Source organism: Aythya ferina (genome assembly GCF_964211825.1).
Source record: "Aythya ferina genome assembly, chromosome: Z".
Classification (NCBI taxonomy): domain Eukaryota; kingdom Metazoa; phylum Chordata; class Aves; order Anseriformes; family Anatidae; genus Aythya; species Aythya ferina.
Genome location: NC_140299.1, coordinates 77,512,359 through 77,533,594, shown reverse-complemented (window position 1 = coordinate 77,533,594; position 21,236 = coordinate 77,512,359). Strand labels below are relative to the sequence as shown.

Genomic DNA, 21,236 nt, shown 5'->3' with positions numbered 1-21,236 from the left:
TAAATATAAATTAGAGTCTTAACAACTTAATTAGACTGTGTAGGGGCTACTGCAAGCAAATAGCTTATTTTTATTGCTCACTACCCGCTGACCGATACCCAGCCTAACCCCGAGCAGTCCGGCCCCCCTACCTGGGCCAGCCACCCCTATATATTGTTTAGCATGATGTCAGATGTTATGGAATACCCCTTTGGCCAGTTTGGGTCAGCTGTTCTGGGTTTGTCCCCTCCCAGCTCCTGCTGCACCCCCAGACTGCCCACTGGCAGGACAGAGTGAGGAGCTGAAAAGTCTTTGGCTTGGTGTAAGCACTGCTCTGCAACAATTAAAAGATCAGCAGGTTATCAGCACTCTTCTCATCCTAATCCAAAACATAGCACCCTACCAGCTACTAGGAGGAAAATTAACTCCAGGACAGTCCTCATGGCAACTGCCTCATAGGAAGTGGTTTAATACCATGAAAGAGAAATCATAGGTTGATGAATTTGGTTTCCACTACCTTGCCTGGAGACTTCCTAGAAGGATCTGATCACCATAAACAGAGATTTAACTATTTTAGGGGGTAGAGCAAGCAAAACAGGGGAAAGAGAAGAAAATACTGCATTAGTGGCTGCCAGGTAGCATGTTCAGAAAGTGAAGTTTGTCTTCTGAGTAGATCTTATGCAACAACTTAAGTAGGTCCAAAGTGCAAGTTAGTCAGATGTGTCCACACGTTTATATAATCATAAAGGTAGTTAATTAGGGCAAAAATCTAAAGTACAATTCAGGTCAAGTAGCATGTAGCATGAATGCGCTCTTTGTAAATAACTGACACCATCTCATGCCTAAAGGGACTCTTGGAAAATATATCTGAAAAAGCAAAGAGTACAGTAAGGATGTTTGGCTAAGCATTTGGAAGTGGAATTGGAACCTCTCAAATAACAGAAAGTGGTCACTGTTTCAGATCAATAGTCTCTTCTTAGTGTGTCCACTCTATACTCTTTCTAGTAATCACAAAATTTGTAAGTAAAAGGCTATGAAATAAGCATGTCATACTATAACCTTAATTAGACAGATTTGCACGGGTGCCCATCATACATGATGGGCAAAGTCTATGAGAGGTATTTGAATAAGTGATAAACTGCTGTAACAACATCTGTTAAAGGTCATGCAGAGCAACCAAGGATAACCAGAAGCACAAGCTGAGAAAGTTGGCTGCCTGTGTTCGTAGCTAACGTGAGTTTCACAGTTACTGCTTCTGGTGCAGCATCTTTAAAGGATCCTTTCAAGGAAGGATCTCTGTGCTGCCATAGCGCTGAGGGGTGCACCACCCCCCACCTCTCAGGTCTTGTGGAAGAACAGAGGAAATCATCATCATCTTGCTACCCTTGGAAAGATCAGAGGCCTTCCTGTATCTTCCTTTTTTTTCCATTTTTTTTTTCTTTTCAGTGTGTCTAAAGCAAATGGCACACTTTGGTAACTGGTAGTATTTTCTTCTTGGTTATCAGAGTTAACCAGCTGAAATAATTCATTATATATTGCTTCCATATTTCAGATATTTTTAAAGAGGAAGATGCAGTTTCAACTGACCTCACTCATGTGCAGAGTATTGAGCTTGTCCAGCCTCCTCATGCAAACCATCATGGAAACACTTTTGGTGGCCAGATCATGGCTTGGATGGAGACAGTGGCAAGTATTTCAGCAAGGTACTGTTCTACATCAGAGTCTTTGTATGTGTTTCTAGAAGGATGTGTATGCTTCCATTTTAATACTAAAGGTGTCAACGGGATTTATTTTATGAAAACAGCAGACCCAAATCCTTTTGACTTTCCTTCTTAAGATTGCAGGAGGCCTTTAAACGATTTCCGTGGTACATTTCCCACAGCATGCCACGCCACTGTGGGAGTCATGTTTTGTTCTCTCTCTGTTATATATGCAGAGCCTAAGGCAAAAGAGTCCGTATTATTTGCCTGAAACTCCCTGCAGAAAGTCAGCATTAGAAATAGGAATAGAAACTCAGCCTCCTTGTGATTGGTGCATTGTTTTAAAAACAGAGCCAGTAATTAAGTTAGAGTAAAACTGACACGAGCCCTGTATTAATTGATAGCCCAAAACAGAGAGCCTTCTAGATGTTATTGTGCAGATCCTCATGCCAGAGTAAGAATCAGAAGAAACATGTGCTGTTTTATTGGTGCTTATGCTGAAGGTATGCATAAACGTCTGCAAGTCACTTAGTCATTCAGACCCCCTGTGTCCCACATCCTGTGAATTCTAATATTGTTAGTAGTTCAATGTGCTCTGACATCTTCAGGTAGTAAGTACAAAATATTTTTATGAAACTGCCTCTAAGTAAGGCCTGGGCATATTGTCATTTGATTTCTCTTCATCTGAAATTGAGCAGTTGTTTGTCTCCCTCCTTGTTCTTGGACCGTATACAAAGCTTCTTTGTAAGCAACACTTGAATTTCAGTTTGAATTTTCCTTGCATACCAAGTGACCTATTTCATTGCTGGGATGTTAGATTAGTTTTTTTAACTTTAATAATTAAATGACTTTCCCACTCATTATTCATGTAGTTTTGACTTGTAGGCAGTAGCTATACTGGTAGCAACAGATTTTCTTTAGTGTTTGGATAAACAACTTGCTTTATTAACATAAGAATGCACTGACCTTACCCCATTGTGTAATTTCATTGGCTTCAAAGGAGTTGTTTCAGATTTGTGCCGTAATCTGACCCAAAATATTCGCCTGTTTTCGTTTGATAAATGTGACGTACAGAGAGTCACATTTATGTTTAAAAAGTGAAGGGAATCACCAGCGAAGCAAGTAGGGAAAACACTTTCTTTGGAATAATGAATGTCTAACATGATTTGTTGTGTAAAAAAATTCAAGAATAACAGTTGATGACAGAAGAATGTTGAAAACAGAGATGCTGTAGTTTGTTTGTGAAACAGCTAGTCTCATTACAAACCTTTTGTGAGGCCACTCATAATTAGATCTGACCTTTGAAGTTAAGAGTTGCTATGGCCACAAATTCTGAAAGAAATGGAGGAGAAGGGCCAACATTTGAAAAGTAAATTTGTAAGGGCATTGTAAAGGTTACTCACCCTCTTTCTCCCCACCTTTCTGTCTGGACAATGGATGAAAATCTTACAGATAGTAGTAAAGCTATCTGAATATTCGTTTGAACTGGATTGGTTGTTTCTTATGTCTTCAACTTCCAGTAAAAGTATTCAGAACACAGTTTTCCAGGAAGAACAGAATAATTAGGCCAAATTTCTGTTCAGTTCTTCTCTTTATTTTCAATAATACTGTATTTGCATCTTTATTGTGAACTTTGTAAATGAGATAACCATTTAGTGTTTTAAATCAGAAGAGCAAATTATTTTTAATGAAATTACAAAGTCATTTGAATGTCTGAGTCTATTAAAAAGATGTACCAGTCAATTAATTAGCAACAGATAATTGTGTGCATTTAACAATACTGGTACATTAGTTTGCAGAGTGCAATTGAGCTAAAAGCTAAGAACACTACATAACTGTATTTTCAAGTATAAAAACTGCACAGTGAAAATCTATTCTCAGATGTGCATACCTAATTCTTACTGAGGAGTTACACAAACATGCATGAGGATAGAGAATATTTTCTCTAAGTCTAAAAACGCATGACATTGTTACATATTGTTCTTTATTCATGTGGTGCACAAAGATGTCTGGGGGACCTTTATTACACTTCCAACTGCTGAAGAAACCAAAATTTTGCCCACTCTGGAGAGATTGCAAACTATACCCTCCCGCTTCCACAAACTCTGAAGTTGTATTGAATCATAGAGCAGCCCAGGTTGGAAGGGGCCTCAAAGGTCATCACATCCAACCTTTTCTGGGAAATGGGAGTCTAGATGAGATTGTCTAGTGCCAGGTCCTGGGGCGCAATAACCCCAAGCAGAGCTACAGGCTGGGAGATGAGTGGCTGGAGAGCTGCCAGGCAGAGAAGGACCTGGGAGTGATGGTGGATAGTCAGCTGAATATGAGCCAGCAGTGTGCTCAGGTGGCCAAGAAGGCCAACGGCATCCTGGCTTGTATCAGAAGCAGTGTGACCAGCAGGGCTAGGGAAGTGATCGTCCCCCTGTACTCGGCTCTGGTGAGGCCGCACCTCGAGTACTGTGTTCAGTTTTGGGCCCCTCGCTACAAGAAGGACATTGAAGACTGTTCTGAGCACCAGAGAAGGGCGACAAAGCTGGTGAGGGGTCTGGAGAACAAGTCCTATGAGGAGTAGCTGAGGGAGCTGGGCTTGTTCAGCCTGGAGAAGAGGAGGCTCAGGGGCGACCTTATCGCTCTTTTTAGGTACCTCAAGGGAGGCTGTAGCGAGGTGGGGGTTGGCCTGTTCTCCCACGTGCCTGGTGACAGGACGAGGGGGAATGGGCTTAAGTTGCGCCAGGGGAGTTTTAGGTTAGATGTTAGGAAGAACTTCTTTACCGAAAGGGTTGTTAGACACTGGAACAGGCTGCCCAGGGAAGTGGTGGAGTCACCATCCCTGGAGGTCTTTAAAAGACGTTTAGATGAAGAGCTTAGGGATATGGTTTAGTGGGGACTGTGTTTAGTGTTAGGTCAGAGGTTGGACTCGGTGATCTTGGAAGTCTCTTCCAACCTAGAAATACTGTGATTCTGTCCAACTACATCTGAAATCCTCCAGTGATGGGGATTCCACCACATCGGTGGGGATGTTGTTCCAGTGGTTCGTTGTTCTCACTGTAAAAAAAAATAAATTAATTTGTCAAGACAAAACCTCTTTGAGTGCAACTTGTACCCATTACCTTTGCCTTCTCCATGTGTCTCCTTGAGAAAGAGAGCCTCTGTCTTTGTTACAGTCAGACTTTAAATACTGGGATACTCTCATTAAATTCTCCATGAGCCTTCTCTTCTCCAGGGTGAAGAAAAAACAGCTCCTCCAGCATTTCCTCAAAGAGCAAGTTCTCCAACTCTTTGATCATCTCCATGGCCCTCTTTTGAACCCTTTCCAGTCTATCTGCCTCTTTTTTGAATCACAGGAACCAGAACTGGACACAGTATTCCAGGCGCGTCCTGCAGTATCTGTACTGCAGACATTTTTTTCTGGCATGCCTGTGAAGGTCAGAGAAGCAGTAGGTTGTTGCAGTTCCCTTCCACAGGTGACACAATATTGCAGAAATATTCTTTCTATTCTGTTTCTCCACTGCACTAGCCCAAAAAACAGCTTTGCTCATGTACTTCTGGAAGGGATAGTCTCCTGGCACTACACCAGCAAAGTTTTACCAGAGTGGCTACAGACTATTTCACAAGCAGTTCGAAGAGCCCCAGTAGGACAGCTCAGCTAAACTTGACTGCATGTAATTGAATATACTATAGGATCAGAAAATATCAGTAAGATATGTGTTTATATGATGCCTACCCTCATCTTCTGAAATTTAGCGAACATGTTGTCTGAATTGATAAGGGATCAATTCAAAATCTTGCTGTCCCATTGTATATGCAAAAATGTCCTTCCAAGCTCAGACCAAATTAAATACATATACATGCATCTGGTAGTTTTAAGAGTAGTTTTTTCACTTCATATAATACTAGTAGAAAGCATTGACAAAAAAAAATAAAAAGAAGTATCAGTATTCAAAAGAAGAGATTCACATTGCTTTGCTTGAACACTGTTTCTGGTGCTGAACCTTTCTGCTCAGGTTTCTTTATTTGTGTAAAGGGTTTATGATCAGGCATTTCTACATACTGAGCAATATTCTACTCCCTATACAATAATGTAGAAGTTAATGAAATTCTTTGTGAAGCAGGTGGTTACTCTGTAGGTAAGGGATTCATGGTTCTGGCACCAAAAGAAGGTAATAACAAGCAGTGAGAATCAATTAGTCAGTGTTTGTAAAGTGTGTTGAAAATGAAGCAGCATGACATAAGTGGTGTTATTATGTTTGAAGCTTGAATTATATGCTCCTGGAGCTGAACATGTTAACTATATTTCAGTGGGTTATGGAATAAATTAGTGTAATACAGTGAGTGGTCTTTAGGCTGTGGAAACCTTGTTGCTCTAATCATTACCCCTTTCAAACCTAACAAAGGAGGTTCTTTCATGTGACTGTGTGTTTTGCTCTCTGTCTCACGGGGTTTCTTTTTCAGCCGCCTTTGTCGTTCATATCCCATCCTGAAATCGGTCAATATGTTTAAATTCTGGGGACCATCCGTTGTGGGTGACCGCCTTGTCTTCAATGCAATTGTGAACAACACATTTCAGAACAGGTGAAACTCCTTATATGCTTATCTTCCTAGGTAAAGTCCCTTATATGCTTGTCTTCCTTGACTTCTCCAGCACCAGCCTAACTGCATTTTTTAGCTATTAGTAGGATTTGTCTTACTGAATGAATAATTTTGCAGCTGGGCTTTGGAGGATATATCTCTATATATGTGTATGTGTATCGATTGATCTGTCAATCTGTCTCGTTTTCCTTTTTTTTTTTTTTAACTTCTCTTTTTTTTTTAATTTATTCTCTGATTTTCAAGATTTAAAGATCATCCATAGCCAAATTGCAATCCTTCAAATTATGACTGTAAAATTCACTCTGAAATTCAGTGATTTTCAGGGGATTATAGAATCATAGAATATCACAAGTTTCAAAGGACCCATGAGGATCATTAAGTCCAACTCCTGCCTTCACACAGGACCACCCAAAAAGCAGAGCCTACATCTGACAGCGTTGTCCAAACACTCCTTGAACTCTGGCAGCTTGGTGCTGTGACCACTGCCCTGGGCAGCCTGTCCCAGTGCCCGACCCCCTCTGGGTGCAGACCCTTTCCCTCACCCCCATCCTGACCCTGCCCTGTCCCAGCTCCATGCCGTCCCCTCGGGTCCTGTCGCTGTCCCCAGAGAGCAGAGCTCAGCGCCTGCCCCTCCGCTCCCCTCCTGAGGCAGCTGCAGGCCGCCATCAGGCCTCCCCTCGGCCTGCTCTGCTCGGGGCTGAGCAAACCAAGGGACCTCAGCCACTCCTCATACATCTTGCTTTCCAGACCTTCTCCATCTTAGTTGCCTTCCTTTGGACACTCTTAATAGTTTTATGTCCTCATACTGTGGTGCCCAAGACTGCACACAGTACTGGAGGTGCGGCTGCACCAGCACAGAGGAGAGCAGGACAATCCCTTCCCTCGACCAGCTAGCAATGCTGTGCCTGATGCCCCTCAGGGTAAGGTTGGCCCTCCTGGCTGCCATGGCACACCACTGGCTCACATTCAACTTGCTGTTGGCCAGAACCTCCAGACCCCTTTCTATGGGGCTGCTCTCCAGCCTCTCATCCCCTAGTCTGTATGTATAGCCAGGATAGCCCCCTCATGCTGTGCTTCTGCTGAATGTCACATCAATGCTGTATTGTTCACTTTTGCCCTGTGCTCACACATTGTGCACACTAGTGTTCATATTTTGCTAATTAACTCACTTTCTTCTGTTTTTACCCATGCTATGTGTCTTTTATTTCTAAAATGTGTCTGTCCAGACTGCGTAATTTATTTTTTATACTGCAGAAAGTATTTAAGTCAGGCTTCCTGTACACAGGAAAGTATATAGCAGTCCTTTTTAGTTTGCCTTAGGGCTGCTTCTGCATCACTTGTGGTAGTTCAGTAATTAATCTGAACTCTTATTTCAGTGTAGAGGTTGGTGTCCGCGTTGAGGCGTATAACTGTGAAGAATGGATCAAGGACCAAGCACGGCATATTAACAGTGCGTTTCTCATTTTTAATGCTGTGAATGACAAAGGAGAGCTGCTCACCTTCCCTGGAGTTAAACCTACTACAAAGGTCAGCTTTTATCCTCAGGAGGAGGATGAATGCATACATGCAACAACGTGGTCCGACCCAGCACACTGCATGTCCCACAGCTGGCCACTATAGCCTTGCTGGAAAAGCAAAGATTAACTGAGGCTATTCACTGAAATGCATCTTCTTGCAGAAGAGAAAGCCTCTGAAACATGAAATGTTTGCTTTTGAGTGAGAAATTCATCATTATTAACTTCAGACGTCCAAAACTGAGGAGTGTGGAGGGTGGTCATCATTAGAACTTCTGTAGTTAGTGGATGGAGAGGGAGGAAGAATCTACCAGTTGCAGATTCTCCATCTGTCTTGTATTGTCTCCACTGACTGTAGAAAATGCCTTGGCAGCAAGAAACTGACAAAACTCTGAAGTGTTAAATGAATAGTTATTTTTAGAAACCCTTAAGGAAGATGAGGAATAGAGTTAGGGAGAAGTCCATGGGAAACAAATCCCATACATAGGCAGGCTTTCCAGTTCCTTTGGCATGGAGATATAAGCAGGTGAACCTGAAAGAAGTTCACTAAGCAATCAGAGCAGTGTGAATACTCTTGCTGAATTATTTGCTGTGATATCACCTGTCATTAACTTAATGCTCCAATGAATTAGATTTTTAGAAAGCCAGCAAAGGCAGAAGCAAAATAATTATTCAACATCACTGTCTTTACATTTTGTAGGATGCCAGCTGGGCAAATAAATCAAGGTATCCTATATACCAGGTGAAGCTGTAATGTTCATTACTGCCTGTGATTGACTGTTTCCAGAGGATAGACTGTCTGACTCTTCCTCTTTTAAAATACAGGGGAAAAACAAACAAACAAACACAAAAACACAACAGCTTAACTTGTGCCAGAAAAGCAGTGGTTCCCTTCAAGACCTGACTAGAGGAGCATCCACAAACAGTCAGGATAGGAGAATAGGAACATAGCAATTCCTCCACAGTCAAGCAGACCACTCTGAGAAAAACAGAGTATATGCTCCAAATAGCTTAAACTTGGTGGTTTAAACTTGGCAGAAGATGGTTTGAACATTGGTCGTTTCACTGAAAGTGGCATCTGAAAGCATTAAATAGTTTATGTTTTAAAGAAGGTTAAAATACAGTAATCTGGAGAGACAGATTAGAGTCTGTACAGATAAGTCCAGGAGAAGCTGTGTTTCAGCTCCTAAAAGCAAAGAAAAAGTACTTTCCAAAGTTGCATATCATTCAGAATAAAAAGTCCTATTCACCTTTGACAATGCAGTCTATGCTCTTGGGCCACTTCCATACTTCAGAAAAAATCCATTCTGTCAGAGTAAGGGAAGGGAAAGACCTGCTACCTTGAAGGGTGGGTCACATCTGTTTGCAATGCATTTGCTCTGTGCACAAGATGAGTGTGCACTTAAAAAGAAATTCTTCCGTACCTCTAGCATGCTTTGAACGCTAGATGATAGTGAATTGGATTTGTTAGGTGGCACATACAAGAAGGAGTGGAACATGTTGTGATGCGTGTCTGGCTGCCCCTGCTTCAGGACCAAAGTGCTAGGAGTATGCTGCTGTGATATAACTTTTTTATTGGATTGTTTTTGCAAATTTGAGGGAATATTGTCAAGTCAGAAGTAAAGCACTGACTCAGGTTAATCTGGGGAAAGTCCAACGTACAGAGTACAGTTCTTTATTTCTTTGTAATGCATCCCTGGCATTTGTCCATCTGTAGTATTTTTAGTTTGTTTGTTTTTGTGTGTGCCCTAAAATAATCATGTGTCACTCATGTGTCGCTGTCTTTGGCTTACTTTTGATAAAGGACAGTGTGAGGCGGTACCACGGAGCCATTGCCCGAAGGAGAATTCGGCTAGCCAGGTACAGCTGGGCTACAAAGAAAACTTGATTTTGAAAACTTACATTTTTTTTAACATGTCCAGAAAACGTGATCATTCGTTAAGAAGTCAATGTCTGCTCAAACATAACTGCTTTGTTGCCTAATTTTCTAGACCACTTTGCCTGAGTTACACTGAAATTATTAAGGGCTACTCATCCCATAAACAGTTTGTTCTTTGTGGTATTTTGTTTCCCAGTCACTCTTGTGAAGAAAAATGAGTTATTGCAAGTGAAAAAATCACATTGCAATTCACAATTTCACATTGCAAGTGAAAATTGATAAAATATTTCTAAAGCGTTTAGAAAACACTGAAACCTGTAGAAGTGTTTGATGTTAGCACACATAGAAGAAAGTGTAAATAACCACTGTATTATTTTGCTTTTGAACTTTGCTTTAGAAAGTGTATGCTCTCTGCTAAAGAAGACAAACCATCTGACCCCTGGGAGAGAAGCAACCAGGTAATCTTTAAATTGTGTCCTGTTGTCTACCTGCATAAAATGGTGTAGTTGTAAACTTTTGGGGTATGTAAAACAGTTGTACAGATTGTGTCAGTTTCCAAACTGACACAGTCTGTGCTTAAGTGTCGTGGTAGTCATGGGAGAATAGAGCAGTGTGTGATAAGATGAACATATTTTTTCTTTCTGAAAAAAAGTGTCAATGCCTAACTGTTGATTTAAGAGTAAGTTTTGTACAGAACATAAAATGTGTCTCTAAGATAGAATCTTTTAACAACTTTTCCCTTAAGCAGCAGAGCTATAATGAAGACAGGTCTCCCGAAGATTTATGACCCAGTGTGCCCAGCTTTTAGAAAGTTTAATACTACTGTAGAGGAACATGTTTGCTTTTTCCCACTGAATTTCTCAGAACTTGTGGGGTTTTATTATCACTTGTAATGAATGCTAAAAGTGAGGGAAGAGACATGGCGATACCAAAAGACAGATGAACAGTGAAATAATGTAAACTTCATTTTTGTGGGAAACAGAGGTTAAAATATGTGGTACATGCTTCTATCTTGGACATGATAGGCCACAGAAAGTAAATAGTGATGAATCTGAGCTTAGGTGGATTTGTACACACCCTAAATGTTGCTGAGACCAGCGTGGAGTTTCTGTGGTTAAATTTTCTTTGTACACAAGTTCCCAGTGGCTCCCAGAAATTTTACCAGATCTTTATCCATTACGTATGAAACTAAATAAATAATTGAGAATTATGTTATGGGGAGGGATTTGTTGTTAACAATGGCATCTCCATGAATGGAGTCTGAATCCTGCAAATGCAGCATTTCTTTTCTGCAAGACAATAAATATAACTATGCATGCAATGTTAAAAGTGGGTTACTTAGATTTATTTGGTATTACATTCAAAACTTGTCATTAAAGGCTCTAAAGCTCTGTTCTCTTTGTACAGTGCTTAAAAGAGAACTCCATCCACTGTAGTCAAGCATATATAGTAGATACGTTTGCACTGTCTCTGCCGTGAGCCTGCTTTGTAAAACAGCTGCCATAATAGACCACAGGTTGATAGCAATGAAGAGGTTAAATTTCTGGTAGATTTTAATTACTTAGGAGGAAAATGGACAAAACCATTAATTTAGTGGTCTCAGGGGTTACCTGTATTATCCCTCCAGTGGTCACAGTTTTTCTGTGATGCTATGTAATTGGAGAAGCCTGAAGTGGTATTTTGTTGTTTAATTAGGGTTGTTTTGCCATCAGCCATGTGAGCACATAATCTAGCTGTTGAAAGTATTTAATTTAGAAACTACTGGACCATGTTTTCTGGAAGGAAAACACTTATGGGAAAACATATATTTTGTTTGTGATTCAGGGGTAATGATAGAAAAAGAGCGTCTCGTTCCTGGAGCATTTAGTGAAATCTACCTTCACCCCTTGATTTTCAGAAATGTACCTTACATTTCAGGCATATGTGAGTTACAGCAACGTAGCCACGCTGACACACCTGGCAGCAAAACAAGGCTGGGAAATAACCAGTATGCTGGAGCATGTAAGTACATATCTGTGGAACAGCTGCACAGCCACTTAGATACATTTCAGCATAAGAGGTGGGTGGAGAAAAGCAACGTTTTGCATTTGTAAATAAATATGTTGGCTTGGCAGTGTTTGGCTTTACTGTGGCTAGTACGTAAAAACAAAACTCCTGTAGTTACCCCAACAGGTTGCAAAGCTGTTTGTCCAGAGCAGTGCTCAACCTGGGAGCTTCTCTCCTGAGACAGTCTGCATGGCTGGTAAACCTTAGACTTGGGATCCCAAAAGGGCAGGTTTGACAGCAACTCACTGGGCTTGTTGAGCAACCATACAGTCAAACGTAAAAACAAAACCAGAACTATATATTACTTTTGTGAAGCATTTTCTTTGGCACAATTGAGCTGTCTTTGTGGTTTTGCCAAATTCTTTGATTCTAGTGAAACACCAAGCTTGGATATCTCTGCTTAGGCGATGTTGTTGAGGATCTGTTGGGCTTCTCGTGGGCAATATGACTAGCAAGATGCGTGTGGCAGTCTGTCATGTGCTGCCTTTATCAGCTGTACATCATGGGAGATGTTTCTAACCAGCAGGCACTATCCTCAGATTGCTCTAAGTGGCTACTGCCAGTTGGCAGGCGGCGTAACTTACCTCCACTGCGTCTGTGCATTACAGAGGACCAGAGAGGGAGGGGCACCAAATCTCACGTTAGCATACACTAGCATTTTGATGGGTGTCTTTTTAATATGTTAATGACCATTAATGAGCAAAAGGCTACCATGGTCAGTCTGGAATCTTCCCACAGCTGTTTTTCTCCTTGTTTTTTACCTTTCATCCCTTATCTCCCTTGCTTCTGCTAGCTCAAGGCTACCAGTCTCCCTGGTTTATTTAAGGTTTCCTTATTTTCTCAGCTCAAGACTATAAGAAGAGGCTGTTAGGATCTTTTAGTCTGACCTCCTGCACGTCACAGGCTATGAAATTTCACCTACCGCCTCTTGCATCTGGTCAATAGACAACTTATATAAGAGCATACATCAGGAAGGAATGAATTTCAGTGAAGGCAAGTCTGCTAGTTCCATGTGTGGGCTGTTCCAGCGGTTAAAAGCTTTCAGTAGCTGTGCCAAGTAAATGACAGACAGCACTCATGGTTCAGAAAGTAAGCTTGAACAGTCAGATTGAAACATTTAACATTATTTTCAAACCTCTGGTAGAGCATTATTGTTATGCATGTGAAACTTTCTTTCTGCTGCCACTGGAATTGCCTCAATCTCGATTTCTTTCTCAATGCTAAATGCTTGAGATGTGTAATAGGAACGACAACAAATGTTGTGACAAAATTGCTTTATACAAAAAACCACACCCATGCACATTCTGGATGACATTTGGAACAGCATGATGTGATGGTGTGATTTCTCGCTTTCAGTAAGCCACCAGCTAACTTCCAGTATTAGTAATACTGTTTCAATCTGTAACTTTCTCCATTTTGGATACCTTGAAATAGTCCTAATGGTAAGATCTTTCTCTAAGTCAGCTCTTTTTTGATGGAAGATCTTGAGCAACTTCTTCTAGCTGTTTGTTAATCTAATTGAAGTAGGTACCTTAAAGCCAACAAAATCTTGGCTTAGGCAGGGTGTAAGATGCAACTCATGCTGATGCTGTCGGTGGGCAGAGAGCAGCCATCCGTTCCCATTCTGCTGGACCTTTCTGCATAGCCTGACATTGCCAATAATTACATAGCCCTTGGAGAAGTGGCAAGCATCCAGGGTAGCACAGCACCATTTCTTTTTCTGTAATGATGTATGCAGTGACTGGTTATAGCAAATCCTACTTCTGGATATAGGCCACTTTGATTATGGCGTACCTCTGAGTCCATAATAAGCCTCATTTTTCCCCTTAGCATCTACTTGCAGGCGAAATGGAACCTGCTGACACAGTGTGGATGTCAGCAGCAGGCAGAGGTTATTCTTGTCCCCGTATGTATTTGTGATTACCTCCAAGTTAACCCACTAGGTGGATGAGATTTGTCCCTTGGAGAAGGAAATGTGAGGAAAACCAATCTTGGACTTCACAGCTCCTCCAGTCAGATGTGTGTTCGAGTCACTGAATAATGATAGAGAGGCAGCTCCAAGGATGGCTTCTTGCAACTTCAGGTAATGAAATTTAGTGTCTTAGCGAATGTTGGCTCGGTCACTTGCCCCGGTTCCATGCTCAATTCTGTCACTTCTGTAAACCTTGACACTAGCAAGTCTCTCTTAAGAAACCAAATCTTGCTTAGCACATTTCGACATGTTTCCTGAAGCACAGCAGGCCCCAGTCATACCTGTCTTCTGTTCTCTGCACTGCTGACTCACTGCAAACTAGGTCATGTGTCTTGATCCTTTTGCTTAGGGCATAGGCACAGATCAATTGCTTAGGTTTCTCTGATAAAAAAACAAAACAGTGTCTCCAGTCAGACAAAGTCTTCGGTGTCCACAAAATATTCTCTGGGGAAGAGGATAAAAAAAAACAAACAGTAAAAATCAGTAGTACTGCTGATCAGTGCTCTGCATGAAGACAGTCGTACTATCAGAAACAAGGTTGTCAAAGACTGAACTATATTTGGGGTTGAAGTATTCTATTAGGTAGGCTGTGCAAAGCGGCATGTGCTTCTCTGCAGGATGAGGATTTGTTCCCCTTTCCCTGGAGTGATCCCAAGCCGATTGAAAGGTTTTGAAAGTAAGAGGTACTGTGAGCCCTTTGACACAAAGCCACAAGACTTCTAGGCCTATATAATAACCTAGTCTTGCCAGCGTTCACTGTATTGAAAGGTGTTTTAAAAGCTGCACCTCCTAGTTTATTTTGTGATTTTGAAGTCCAGAAGACTCCGAAGAGAACATGATTTCTCTTCTATGCCTTATAGGATTATTGATCTATGTTTCCTGCAGCTGGTTTCTGGAGAGCTTGGCCTTTTGTTTTCCACCAAAACTTTAATTCAGGAAGATGCTTGCTGGATTATATTATATATATTTTTCTCCCTATCCCAAAACATGAAAATACATAAACATACAAAATCTGTGTTGTTTTATAAATGTTCAGTAAACCAAAAGACTGGGTTTTTTTGTTTTTTTTTTTTTGTTTTTTTGGTATAATGAGAAAGAGCAGCAGAGATAAAGAAGCTTATGATTTTTTTATTACTTAGAAATGAAAATCTGTTAAAACTTTCTAGTATTTGAGAAGAAAATTAACGCATCAGATTAAACTTTGGGAATAACAGAATCATAGAATGGCTCGGGTTGGAAGGGACCTGGAAGACCACCTAGTTCCAGCCCCCTGCCATAGGCCTGGATGCCACCCACTAGATCAGGCTGGCCAAGGCCCCATCCAGCCCAGCCTTGAGCACTGCCAGGAATGGGGCATCCACAGCTTCTCTGGGCAGCCTGTGCCAGTGCTTCACTACCCTTACAGTGAAGAATTTCCTAATGTCTAATCTAAATCGATCCTCTTTTAGTTCAAGACGATTCCCCCTTGTCCTGTCATTATTTCTGGGCTGCAAGCGCACACTGCTGGCTCATGTCAAGCTTTTCATCCAGCAGAACCCCCAAGTCCTTCTCTGCAGGGCTGCTCTCAGTGAGTTCTTCTCCCAGTCTGTGCTCATGTCTGGGATTGTCCTGACCCAGGTGCAGCACCTTGCACGTGGACTTGTTGAACCTCCTTCAGTTCACATGGGTCCACTTCTCCAGCCTGTCCAGGTCCCTTTGGATGGCATCCCTTCCTTCTCTGGTATCAACCGTACCACTCATCTTGGTGTCATCTGCAGACGTGCTGAGGGTGCATCAATCCCATCACCTGTGTCACTGATGAAGATAGTGAAAAGCACTGGTCCCAAGACAGACCCCTGAGGGACTCCAGTCGTCACCAGCCTCCACCTGGACATGGAACCATGGACCACCACTCTCTTGGCCATCAGGCCAATTCTTATCCACTGGATGGTCCACCCATCAAATCCATATCTCTCCAAATTAGAGATTAGGATTAGGATGTCTTGTGGAACTATGTCAGAAACTTTACAGAAGACCAGGTAAATGACATAGGTCGGTCTTCCCTTATCAACTAATGCAGTCACTCCATCACAGGAGGCCACCAGATTGTCAGGCAGGATTTCCCCTTGGTGAAGCCATGCTGGCTGTCTTGGATCACCTCCTTGTCCTGCATGTGCCTGGACATGGCTTCCAGGAGGATCCATTCTGTGACGTTTCCAGGCACAGAGGTGAGGCTCACCACTCTAGAGTTCCCCAGGTCCTCCTTTCAAACAAAATCCCAGTGGTTCATTTTATTTTGCTGACGCCCGTGTTGCCTCACACATGTTGCAGGGATGCTCAGCTCATCTTGTGTGGCACCACCCCAGCTTGCTGCTGCCCACCAGTGCCCCATCTAGTGATTTCTACTCTGAAGTTTACAATTTCTGGAAAGCTTTAAGTAACCATCACCACTCCATCAGAAAAAACTACCTAAAAAAAGTTTCTTCATTCCTTCCTAAACATTGTATGTTACCTTCTCTTACTCTCCTGTACTTATGCCTTATTTTTGTAATGACTCAAGGCAATGGTAGAATTCAGGACCAGTGCTTGCCTACATTTAAAAAGTCTAATCTCCCGTCACTGGTCCTGATGTCAAATTCACAAAAGTATTGCATGAGGTCCCAAGGTTGTCCCCTTAGCTTTTGGACTCTAAGGAGACTTAGACCTCTGTGAGGAGACTTTCTATATATATGGCAAGGCCAAGAATAAGCTTTTTCCTTCATTCCTAAGTGGATCTGCTGTTGTGTATGAAAGCGATGCTGTCTACATGGTCCTAACAGAAGAAAAATCCACTGAAATAACTATTTTTTCTAAGGCACTTGCAGTACTTAAGGTATTTGTAGATCATATACACAAAGTGTGAAAAGGGGGGTTTGTATCTGGCCTTTGGATCATTCATTCCCACTTAGAAGGTAATTCAGTTAGCCCTGACCTGATGCAATTAACACTGTGTGTTCTCACTGTGCTACCAGTATATTTGATTTTGTGTTCTGCTGTATTTTAATGTAAATCTTGAATACTTACCTGCCTTTCATCTGTCAGATACAGTTTCATATGTAGCTGAGAAAATCTGCTTAAGTCCTAAATGTGCAACATTTAAAAGTGCTAAAATATTTATAGCAGTCACCCTTTGTTTTTAATATGTTGTTCACTTTTCCAGATAAAAATATGGACTCACGAGGAGGGTGATGTCTTGTCACTCAAAGTAGAAATGCAGGTGAAGATACCATCACATCTAGCTTTCTCCCTTTTGTCTGACTTCACATGCCGTCGACAATGGGACAAACATTTCTTGTAAGAACTTACCTTTAGTTAAGACTATTCTAATCCACTGACAACTAACCTTTTCCAAGAAAAACATTTTTTGAGATGTTGACACTTTTCCACCTAATTAAGAAGGAATTGCTGTACGGAGTTGACATTAAAGGTTCGTTAGTCAAAGTATAGATTGTTTTTTTCTCTCAAAAATAAAGTAGAATAAATTAATTTCTCAATAGGGTTGCCCTGGACTGTCAAAAGAGTTGGGACAGGAGTTACCCTTTACTAAAATGAACAAAATTCCATGCCTAAACCTGTGTTTCTTAAAAGGGTTAACTTGAATAGGTTGTGTATAACTTGAGGTGGAAAAATGGTGAACACTGTAAGAAGTAAGGCAAAGCTGTGGACTCATTTATGTTTGTGCTGTTTAGGATGCTGATTCCCAGCTTCACCATACAGTCAAAGTGAGAAATCAAGAAATGGGGATCTTCAAAATTCACTTTTTATGAAAAATTACATCTTATAAAGTGTGTCTAAATTGGAATGGGTTTCAGACTAGCTGTAAAAGGCGTTTTTTAATCTACCTTACATGGTGTAGAATAATGACAAGGGAATTGATATGATACCAGTTTGATTAGGTGAATATTGTCTTGACATAGAAGCTTTTTCAATTAGTTATTCTGTCTTGAAAGATTTTTATTAGAAAGTGAGTGGAGACCTGAGAATATTTAAGAATTAACATCTTCTTCATTTAAGGCTTAAAATGTGAAATATGAAGAAATGTTGTGCTGCTTTTCCATATCTAAAGCCAAAATCTCAGATGCCTCATGACTACCATGAAGCCCAATCTACTAGTCAAAATGGAATACAAACTTAGCAGTATTCATTGCTAAGGCAGTAGAAGATGAAGTGAAACCATTTACTGCCAATGCAAAGGATAATGCTGATTTTTTTTTTCAGTATTAAAAACTAAGAGATACTGATCAGTACTTCTAAGAGAGTGAAAGAGTATGTCCTACTGGGTGGCGCCTTCTGAACACAGCAGAACACAACCTTGAATAAAATCTTGCTAATGTTTTCTGACTATTGCACCTTTGGCATGTCAGATGGACAATGTTTGGTCAATCAGCAGGTATTATGTCATGCAAGCTAACGTCATTCCAAGTAGAAATGGGTATTATGTGAGAGGCTGGAATATATGTTGGTACTGTGCTTTTCATAAGAGATGCTATTGAATGTGACAGCTCCAGCATGTGTGTATTAAATGTACTTGCAGAACTTGCGAGGTCCTACAGGCTGTGAATGAAGATGAGAAGATATATTATGTTACGTCTCCACCCATGACTGGCCATAAACCCCGTGACTTTGTGATTCTTGTGTCTCAAAGGCAACCGTGTAAGCCCAGGTGAGCATACCATTTCAAGCTGAACTGTGAGTGCTTTGGAGCCACGGTTTTGATTACTGCTGACCTCTGTCATGCCTGTTGTTTGGTGACAAAAACGTCATTTGTTTTTTTAAGAAATTGGATTGGTAGCTAATTTAAAATATCTGTTGATGCCTGAGTCTGCACAACCAGATTTATTTTGCAAATGGAAGAAGCAGTGAAGTGAATTGAGAGCATCACAGACTTGGAGCATAGTCCTGTGTTGCTTCTTTGATAGTGACTCTTCAGGAATGGTCCATCCTGAGAGAAAACGGGTCAGAATTCCAAACAGGAAATTTGGAAAAAAACATAACCTGGAGGCCCTGCCAGTGTGCTGAAGCACATGATTACATGCAGGAGTTCCTTTAAGTGACTTTGTAGTCCTATTTAATGCAATTCTGGAGAATTTTTCTCAATGATATGTTTGGCATTTCTTGAAACCTCAGCGTGATGCATTTATTGTATCAGTAAACACTGCTGCTGAATGTGGTTTAAAAATTCAGTTGATTGGTTTAATGTACATTGATTTTTATTTTTCATTAGATTTCCTTTTGTTCTTACATAATGAAACATGGATAAATGGGGCCATTTGGTCTACTTTGTGCTTATCATTCTTTATTCCCACTTTATTTTGTTATATTTAGTAATTCTTTATGTTAACAGAACATTGCTTGTAAATAGTGTTCTGTGCTGTGCTTTTTTTCCGCCCCCCACATCTGGGATTTGGATCATGTTTACCTCTGCTGGGGCCATACTCCACATCCCCTTAGTAAGGGTTGCTCCTAGGCCCTGTTCCTGTGAACTTGGTTCCTGGAGAGCTGAATAAATGGAAAAAAAAAAAAAAAAGAAAAATGAAAAAAAAGAAAGGGGGTGTTGTATGTGGGTGGTGGTTCTGTGGCTTTCCACAGAAGTCTTCTTGATTGGAGTCTGTGACAAAGCCTTAATGAGACTCAGGAGAACTGAGCCTTTTAATGAGCCTTCAAAATACAGGGGCATGTTTGCCTTTGTATAGAAATGGCATCTTTGGTATAGCTATTTATGCTTCTCAAAGAAAAAATTCATACTCTGTTCTTCTAGCCCTTTACATGCATTTTTTTAATATCTTGTTAAAAAAAAAAAGTTTGATTCTTCCCCTTGCACTGCAGTGAACCCTATGTAGTAGCTGTGAAGTCAGTTACCCTCACGTCTAAGCCGCCTTCCCCAGAATACTGCAGAAGTGAAATCCTCTGTGCGGGATTCCAGATCTACAGTGACAGCGACAGCTCCTGTACGGTGAGTGGCTCTGCAGGCCTCGGCTGTGCCTTCCTTTACATGTGCATCTCATCTCATTTGCACTGGCAATCTAGAACAGCAGAAATACAACAAAATAAATGAGTCGGTTTCCCCAGACTTCAGTTTGGTTAGGAAGGATGGTCTTTATTCCACAAAGTGGGATTTGTTTTGCTCACCTTTGGCCAATCTGAAGGTTAGGAATGAAGTTAAACTCAGCGCTGAAGAGGGACTCGGACTTCTGGAGGGTAATTCATTCAGTCCTAAAATAATCTAGAAGGCATGGTGTCTGTCGGTGCCTGTCTGCCTTCAGACAAATCCCAAAGAATTAGTTCAGATTAAATACTTGGTTTTATATGATAGAAATTATGCAATCTGAACCCCATTCCTGGATGAATGGCAGTGTCCCTCTCTTCTGTACTTTTCCAGGGGAAAATATAACTTCTAAATATAAGAAAATGTGTGTCTGAAAGCAGCAACTATCAGTGGCTGGGATTCTTTTTTCAGACAACAGCTTTGTTCATAAAGCACACCTATAGGAGTCATACCCAATGATCCTTCTGGGGCCCTTCCAGCTCAGGACATTATATGATTCTATGATATATTTTACAAATTATGCAATGTTTCTTGCTGCATTGGTGTGTACATTCACCTATATGCTTGAGGCACTGCCAGTAGTGAGGACAGACACTAAGATCCTCAGAGGACTATAAAAAAGACTTTGTTTTTGCTAATTTGTGCCTTCAGTTTCTACTGCCTAAAAGTACTATGCGCTTCTGTTCTTCTCCATAAAAACTTTGATACTCATCTAGGGTCTGAAAAAAAAAAAAAAGACCAACTACTGCAGTCCACGGGGTTTTTATTTTTTTTATTTTTATTTAAACAGGTGTGTTACTTCAATCAAATGACATCAGGTGTTATGCCCTACTTAGCTGCAAATCTTACTGGTTCATCAAACTCCATTGAAGACGCTGCTTTGGAGTGTATAAAGTTCTTGGAGCAGAAAGGCAGCAAGTGCTGAAGTTAAAAACAAATTTCTGGAGAGCGCTAAAGATTATCAAGCAATTCTGGTTTAAATTCTTGCATGTGTGTTGATCATCCTTCTACATCTTAATTACTTTGGGTCATGCAGCTGATACTGGGCTTGAACCAGAGGATATCTAGCAGGAGGATTTTGTATCAAATTAAGGTTAGGCCTTATGCTCTAAATTCAAGTTTTTAATCTAAAAAAGATTAAGGCACAGAGTCTGCACTTGAATGCATTAATGAATTTTGATTGGCCAAACAGAACTTAGAACTGCAGCTTATGAGACTATTTCATTATTACACTGTTGTATTGAACCTAGTGGCACCCAGTCAGCTTTAAATCAGTAAACTCTCATCTGTCTAGTTTGCAGAGAACCTACTCTAAGTACTCTAAGTATTACTAAGTAGCTTATCCGGTGCCCTGGCCTATTTGTCTAGGTTCTCGGACATGCATTGTATGTAAACCTATCATACCCTAAAATAAATCAGTGTTTGCAAACGTTTATGTGTCAATGCTTGTAGCTTATCTGTGATTTTCAATAAATTATGGCTTTTCAGGTTA

The 21,236-nt window shown here is 40.9% G+C and overlaps 1 protein-coding gene across 3 annotated transcripts in view; it reads left to right on the top strand.

The window, feature by feature from the left end:
• The window catches only part of ACOT12 (acyl-CoA thioesterase 12), a 32,732-nt gene extending 11,496 nt beyond the window's left edge, over nt 1-21,236 (top strand). For all 3 annotated transcript variants that reach the window (XM_084505166.1, XM_084505167.1, XM_084505168.1), the window contains 10 exons: nt 1,532-1,682; nt 6,132-6,251; nt 7,646-7,796; nt 9,588-9,643; nt 10,060-10,120; nt 11,580-11,663; nt 16,859-16,992; nt 18,233-18,361; nt 19,525-19,651; nt 20,535-21,236. In XM_084505166.1, coding sequence (XP_084361292.1) covers nt 1,532-1,682; nt 6,132-6,251; nt 7,646-7,796; nt 9,588-9,643; nt 10,060-10,120; nt 11,580-11,663; nt 16,859-16,992; nt 18,233-18,361; nt 19,525-19,651; nt 20,535-20,669 — 1,148 coding nt within the window. In that variant the 3' untranslated portion in view covers nt 20,670-21,236. The remainder of the gene's footprint in view (nt 1-1,531; nt 1,683-6,131; nt 6,252-7,645; nt 7,797-9,587; nt 9,644-10,059; nt 10,121-11,579; nt 11,664-16,858; nt 16,993-18,232; nt 18,362-19,524; nt 19,652-20,534) is intronic.